Source organism: Punctularia strigosozonata (assembly GCF_000264995.1).
Source record: "Punctularia strigosozonata HHB-11173 SS5 unplaced genomic scaffold PUNSTscaffold_18, whole genome shotgun sequence".
Classification (NCBI taxonomy): Eukaryota; Fungi; Basidiomycota; class Agaricomycetes; order Corticiales; family Punctulariaceae; genus Punctularia; species Punctularia strigosozonata.
The window spans coordinates 236,715-244,054 of NW_006767450.1; the positions used below are offsets into that span (position 1 = coordinate 236,715).

The 7,340-nt window shown below is 55.2% G+C and overlaps 2 protein-coding genes across 2 annotated transcripts; both read left to right on the forward strand.

The window, feature by feature from the left end:
- Positions 1-137: 137 nt before the first annotated feature.
- On the forward strand, positions 138-5,942 carry PUNSTDRAFT_138696 (uncharacterized protein; the record flags this gene model as incomplete). Its single annotated transcript, XM_007388382.1, has 1 exon — positions 138-5,942. One exon carries the CDS (start codon positions 138-140, stop codon positions 5,940-5,942), a length of 5,805 nt encoding a protein of 1,934 aa, XP_007388444.1.
- Positions 5,943-6,018: 76 nt separating this feature from the next.
- On the forward strand, positions 6,019-7,200 carry PUNSTDRAFT_138697 (uncharacterized protein; the record flags this gene model as incomplete). The annotated part of the gene is made up of 1 exon (XM_007388383.1): positions 6,019-7,200. The coding sequence occupies one exon, from the start codon at positions 6,019-6,021 to the stop codon at positions 7,198-7,200; it is 1,182 nt and encodes a 393-aa protein (XP_007388445.1).
- Between the last annotated feature and the right edge of the window lie 140 nt (positions 7,201-7,340).

Sequence of the window (7,340 nt, forward strand, 5' to 3'; positions counted from 1 at the left end):
CCGCGTCTACTCTTGTATTTCCTCGTGCTCCTGCTATTCATCCATCGGACTCGGACGTTCTATATTCCCCGACGCTATCCACCGTCTCCTCGTTATCGTTATCGAACTCGATATTAATTCACGACTCACCGACAGTCATGGCGAACCGTACGCCAATCGATATGCCTATTCCGGGCACTAAGCAAGCACCATTCTTCAAAGGGAGATGGTACGAAGTCATCCCCTTCCTCGATGCCTATGAGCAACTCAGCACTGTCAACAACCTGGACAATACCACGAAATGCACTTACCTATTGAGGTACTGCCCTCGACAGGTCGCCGAAGTCATCGAAGGCATGCGCGCCTTTCACGCGCGCAATTGGCCGAACCTTCGCGCTGAAATAGAAGAGCAATTCAGTGCCGATAGAGCAGACAGACGTTTTGAAATTCAAGACCTAGCTCACGAACTCAAACGATCTCGGCGCGGACATATTCGCAACATATACAGCTTCCGCAACTATCTTCGGGAGTTCGGACGCATCGCCGGATGGCTCCTAGACAAAGGAAAGATCAGCGAACGCGAACACGACTCGTATTTTTGGGCAGGACTGCCGCGCGAAACTTACAAAGAACTGGAGGCCCGCATTCTCCTCCTCAAACCGAGTATCAGCCGCACCGAACCTTACCCGATTGACATGGCAAAAGATGCTGCTCGGTTTATCTTTGATCGCGACACCTTCGATCCTAACCGACATGTCAACCTTGTGACGTCGGATGACGAAGACGCACCGTTGGATCCTCGAAGAGAAAGCGACCGAGGAGATTGGAGCGATTCCGATATCACGGATGAAGACGAATACATTAGATGGCGCCCGAGGCATGACCGAAAGAGAAGGGAGCGCCGAGAACCTCGAACGAAGTCGGAAGAACCCAAGAGAGGCCGCAAGACGTCGCCAAGGATCCGATCCCGGTCGCCTGTTGCGCGCGAAGATGCTCGTCGAACCCTGTACGAGTTAGAGGAAGAAGAACATCAGGCACGACAAATGGATGAAGTCGAAGCGATCGTTCACCAGATGGCCGGCTTGAAGATAAATGATCCGCGCTATGCATACTATTTCCGAGAAGTCACAAGGATCGACCCATCTCTCGGAAAGATTCTAGTCGCACCGGCATTAGCGCAAAGTCGTCAAGTTATGACGGCGTTCACTCACGAAGAAGAAACGCGCCGCCCTCTCGCGCAAGCACCACCGGCATACCCGTACTTTCATACGCGGCCTCCGCCGTTCTCGGCAACCTATCCAACAGCCAGCCGGCCTCCGTTCCCGAAACAGATGACCACGTACCCGCGAACGTGCTTCGGATGTGGCGAGTCCGGCCACATGATGGGCGATTGCGCCAAGATGGAGAAATTGTTAGCTGCCGGCACTCTGCGCAGAGACATGAGAGGTCGTCTCATGATGGCCGACGGTCGTCGAATTATACGTGTCGACGGCCAGCCTCTGGTCCAGATTATCGAAGAAATGGCTAAGTCCGGACCGCCGCAATCGATGTTCATTCAAGTCCGCGAATATACCGGCTATGAGCAGGAAACGGCGCGTCTGGAAAGCAAGGACCGAACGGAAGAAGAGTCCGACGAGGTATATGCAAGCGAGGACGACAACAGTAAAGAAGAGGACACCGGCTTCGTGTATGTCGGAGCAGCCAAGAAGCGCCGGTTAGACGCAGTCGAATTACCCGTTCGAGAGCGGCCAAGGAAGGCGAAAGTTGTTCGTTTAGACCCCCCGGAGCCGATGATGTTCGATCCGGCTAACGATGATCACATTATGGAGGATGAACCGATGAAAACGAAGGCGACTCACCCGGAGAAGCCTAGAGAGATAGCTCGATCGGCGCTGGCGAAGCATGTTGATGCCGAAGCCTTGTATACCAAGCTTCTCAAGACACCGCTCGTCGTATCAGTGGAGGAGTTGCTGGCTGGAAATAGAGAGATCGCCGGCAAGTTAGTACGCGACATGAAGATAACACGCGCACACGCACCGGAAGGCCCACCCGCAGCCGTTCACGAAGCCATATTCCATCCCACTAGCGTATCAACTTCGCCTCATGGCCCGCTAATCAAAGTCTTCGTGAAATGCGCCGGACACGACGTGGAGGCGATCATTGATACAGGCTCGCAGATGAGCATCCTAAACAAGAAGGTCTGGGATCAGCACGTCAAAGTACCTCGGGATATGCGGGAGACTGCGAAGATGGTCGATGCGAGTGGAAATGTCAAGATCCTGGAAGGGATTTGCCCCGATGTCGTCGTACAATGCGGAACGGCGGTGACAACGGCCAACCTATACGTCGGAGACAAAGTACCATTCGATTTGTTACTCGGACGCCCTTGGCAAATCGAAAACAGACTCACCATCGACATGCGCAAAGACGGCACTTTCCTAGTCTTCAAGGATGAACAAGATCGCGTCTACGCCGTCGTACCCGTCCCCCAGAATGCGCGCGTCATCCGATCGCCAGTACGAGCCGCTTTCATGATGGAACTTCAAGATGTCGATCAGCGCCGCGTTGGCGGAGTATCCCAAGCTGAAGAGGCAGAGATTATAGCGCAAGAGGAAGAGGCCGGAGAACGAGCGCCAAACGACATAGAGGAAGACGAGATAGAGAATACGGACTTAGAGCTGCACGACGCGCGACACGGCCGAGCACGTGCCGAGCATGCCGAAGTCACCGGCAACTCCGGCGCCCCTACAGGCATAACACTCCGATCAAAGTCCGACGACTTCACGCGTCGCGGTGCGTATCCAAAGCCGCCGTTTGACTGTCCTCCACTTCCGATTCCCTATGTCGACTACGGCACCGCTCTCGATGGACACTGGCTCCTGGATTCGATGGGACTTACGAGCTGCTCTCCGACAAGTTTCTCGGTCCCCTGGGCCGCTCTTTCCGTCGATCTGGAGGGCTTTCACATCAAGGCACTCCTCTATCCGGCAGCAACTCATACGGTTATACACTCTCGTATCGCTGTAGCTCTGGATCACTCGAAAGATCGGACCTTCTGCCTGGACGATACTGGGGATTTCTGCCTGTCGAGACTAGTCTGGGATCTCCCGATCAAGATCCGCAACTATCTCCTCCCGATCAACGCCTACATCACCCCCAGTCTACCGGTCGATTTGCTGCTAGGACGAGACTGGCTACAACGAAATCCGCTAGGACTAGTGACTATCGACAAAGTCCCCATCCTCACTATCGCCGGCGGCATGAAGATCTTTATGGAATCGTCCGCGAAGGATCTTGACGCGGTCTCGACTGAACTTCACCTCGAGCAAATCGAGGTAGACCATAATCACATCTATCGCCGCGATGTTATTACTGTCAGGCAGCCGCTACGAACAAATCTGATATCTACAGAAATCGCAACGCATCCGACGCATAGAGAAATGTCGGACGCTCACGACGAGGAGCGAGCGCACACTGCAATCGCGAGCTCAGCGATATCGGATGAAGTCTCCGCCGCGTTTGGGCTCTTTGCGATGGCTCACACCGATCCCACACCGCGCTTCTATCCTTCCCACTGTGCCGCTATTCCCGTCAAAGTTTTCGGAAAGAAGGGGAACTCTATATTAGCTTTGATTAACACCCGTGCTACTGTCAATCTCATCCACCAACGCCTATTCGACACGATCCGATCTCCACCGCCGTCTAACCTAGGAGAACTCGTCATACACGTTTCGCCGGAGAAAGAGATACCGGTCATCGGCCGCGTCTACGATTTCCGATTGCGAGGCCCTTGGGGAGAATGGACCTCGAGCGACTTCTCGATCGTTAACGAAGGCCAATATGATCTTGTCCTCGGAACACCGTGGCTGCTTGAGAATAAGATAGAGCTCGTGCCGCCACCAAGTCCCGGGTCGGCGCCATCTCTTACTATGCGCGGACGAACGGTCGCAGCAGCTGAACGCACGAGATCGCGGCAACCACGTAGCCCGGAGCCGGAAGTTCCAGGGCGTATCTACGGCATCCAACCCGACTTCTCGGAGGCTACACTCGACCAGGTCATTCTCTCTCAGGAACCTATTGCGGATAGCGGCACAAGACTCCCGTCGCCTGTACCAAGAGATCCGCCGCTCGTTCCGACCGATCTCGTTACGAGCTGGGGCACTATCCCCGTCAAAGTACTAGGATTCACTATATACGCTATCATCGACTCCGGCGTCCAGCTAAACTCTATCAATGAGGAGATCTGGAAGCATTCGAAAACGCCGCTTACCGTCACATTCGACTCTGAGAACTGCCCGGACTCGAACCGACTATCTATCGGAGCCATATTCGACGCCTCTCTTGAACTCGCCGGCATGCAGACCGTTGCTACGCTTAGCGTAGTGCGGAACCTTCATGTCGATCTCATTCTCGGTGCCGCCTGGCTCGGAACGAACTCGATTACCGTATGCGCGGAAGGCGCGAAGCGCCTAGGTCTTATCTTTCCGGATTTGATCACCGTAGCACGCCTAGGAGGAAACGGCGTCGATGTCGATAAAGTCTCGCGAGACCTATTGAATCGCGATCGAATAAGGCCGGACGATGACGAACTGTCCGACATAGATTTAGGCTCACGGCCTTCCTCGCCGGTACCAGATCGGCAAGACTCAGGCAACATCGTATGGCGCTTCTGGAAAGGGATGGTCCCTCCTCCGCGCAGCCTAGCCCGGAACGATACCGATATTCCGCGATGGGGAACGCGTCGCGTCCGCGTATTCGGAGAAGAACTCACCGCTGTGATCGATCCCGGTGCGAAGTTCAGTACTATCCGGTTCGCGCTCTGGAACAAGCACATGGCGAATCACATCCACCGGCAGTCGGTAACGCAAGACATCCCGGCGTACCTTCATACGCCGAAATGGGGTCCCGAAGAGCTATTGGATCAAGATCCTACTGTCAAGATTACATTGGACGCTCACCTCGTAACATGGGGATCTCTCTACCTCAACCGCCTATCGACTTGCGACCTCATTCTAGGCGCCGATTACTTACTTGAAAACTCGCTTATGCCCGTTATCGGACCTCAAGGCCGTCTTTGCTTGATGCACGCGGAATCGACTCGCGTATTCGAGCTAGAACCGACGCGATTTGCTCTCACCAAGTCAGAAGAAGATTCCGGCGAGTGGGAACGACATTCTGCATGGGGTCTATACGAGGAACCAAGTGCTCACCTTGCGAGCGATCGGACGATACACTCGTATCCGCACAACCGTGCACGACAAGGTTCATCGACGCCACTATCGAGCGATGAGGAATCCTTGCAACCGGCAGCATTAGTCGCGTACTTGCAAGCATGGGAGGATGTCGAAGAGTACAGCTCACCGTCCGATACCGATCTCATCACCGTCGAAGATTCCGGACTCACCGACGACATTGCCTCACTAGCGGATGAAGAACTATCGGACGACCCATTCTCCGGCGAGGAGAATGACGACGATTCCGACGACTACGAACGCATGCCGCTGCTCCAGCACTCAGGCGAGTCTTTCTTTACCTTCGAAAGAAAAGACGACGCTGCCCTGCCCGAACATGGATGGTCAACAGAATCTCTTGGCGGCAGCGCGTACAACTCGTCGCCGCAGAGCTTCGTTATCGCAAACGGCTCGTCGCCGTCGTTTAGCCCGTTCTTGTCTAGCGGCGACTCGTCCGCCGCCCTCTCGGACAAAGAAGACGACCCTACCGAAACAGATGCGACTCGGCCGCTATCCGACGATGAATCAACGCATTTCGTGCTAGCCACAAGAGAGGCGGGACCGCACCGATCCGGAACGAACGAGCAAGGCACCTACTCCGACTGGATCTTCCAACGCGCCACGGTCACTCAGCTGGACGATCTACACGCCCCTCCGTTGACAGGGTATGGATACATTCGCTTATATGAAGAGATTTCCCCCCGTTCTCGTTCTCTGTTATCCATTCTTTAATATTCTCGTTACCGCTTCGCTTTCTTTCGTTTTTCTTTGACTATCCGTGCCCCTCGACTTCGGTATTGCTCGCTCCATGAACAAATCGCCGTACGCGGCCACCTCTCGGCCGGTGCGTACAGAATCCCCTTCGTTTGCGCCAATCTACTTCGACGCCTCTACCCTCGATGAAGAGCAAATCGAATCGCTCCTCGCGGAGCAACCCATCGTATTCGGTCTCGGACGAGTCCCCGGCGACCATAAGGACGCCGTCGTCTATCTCCCATCCGATGTCACCATTCCGCAGCTTCATTCGTGGCCCGCAACCTCAGGCGATGTGTTCTACATCGTCACTACTACTCCGACCGCCGAGTTCGTCACCAATTCCCTGGCACACATTATTCCGCCCTCCACCGCCATCCGAGGACGTTCGCCGACTGCGAGTGTCCATAGCTGCCTCGAAGGAGAAAGCCAGACGTTGGCTACAGATTCAGCGCCTCCGCCTCCGGATGAAGGTGCTGACCGTCGAGCATCGAAGCGCCCGCGCATCGAAACGCCTCCGCCTGAGGATGAAGAGATTGTGCCGGAGACAGTTCCGCCGTCCCCGTCTCTCTCTCTCGCGCATATTCCGACGAATCCGCCTCTCCCGAACGACATCGACCATACGTACCGCGATATCCGCACCTGCCGTCCGATTCGCCCGCAAACACTCACGTCCCCAACGCCATCGGAGTGGGAACTGGACGCACGTCTAGAGCTTCCAGGTCCATCGCGAAGGCTCGAGGATGCCGACATCTCATCCATTGTAGCAACCTACTCCTCGTCGCCTACGTCGTACTTCTGCGGAGCGGCCATGTCCGGCCCATCCGATCCTTCGACAAGCAGATATCGACCTTCACGATCGCGCTCTTACTCGCCGACGCAACGACCAGCGTCATCGCCGGGCCCGTCTATCCGACGGCCCTCTTTCGCTCGACGGACGGGAGGACCACCAGTACATGCGTACCATCAGGAGGACGTTATGTCCGATCATCCCGACGCTTCACCCATGACTGAAGAACAGTTCGACGCCTTCCTGGAACGTCTCGAGCACGTCGAATCGCTCTTGCTGGAACACTCGGTCAACGCGCGACGCGGAACGACCGCCGTACGGAATTCGATTAAGAAGATCCAGGAGTCCCTCGAGTCGTTTCAGAACGACGTCTGGGAGACGGTCCGCCGTTGCCAAATGCATGGCCTCATCCCTCAGCATCGCCGAGCCGATTCCGACGATCTCTAGGCGCATTCCATCGACGTCCATTGCTTCCATTTTTGCTTCATCGCCCGCCTTGTAATAGTATTCCTTTCTTGATGCGTTCATTCCTTTCTTGTCCTCTTGAATTGTTAACCGCGAGATCATACTCTCCAGTCGCAGGCATT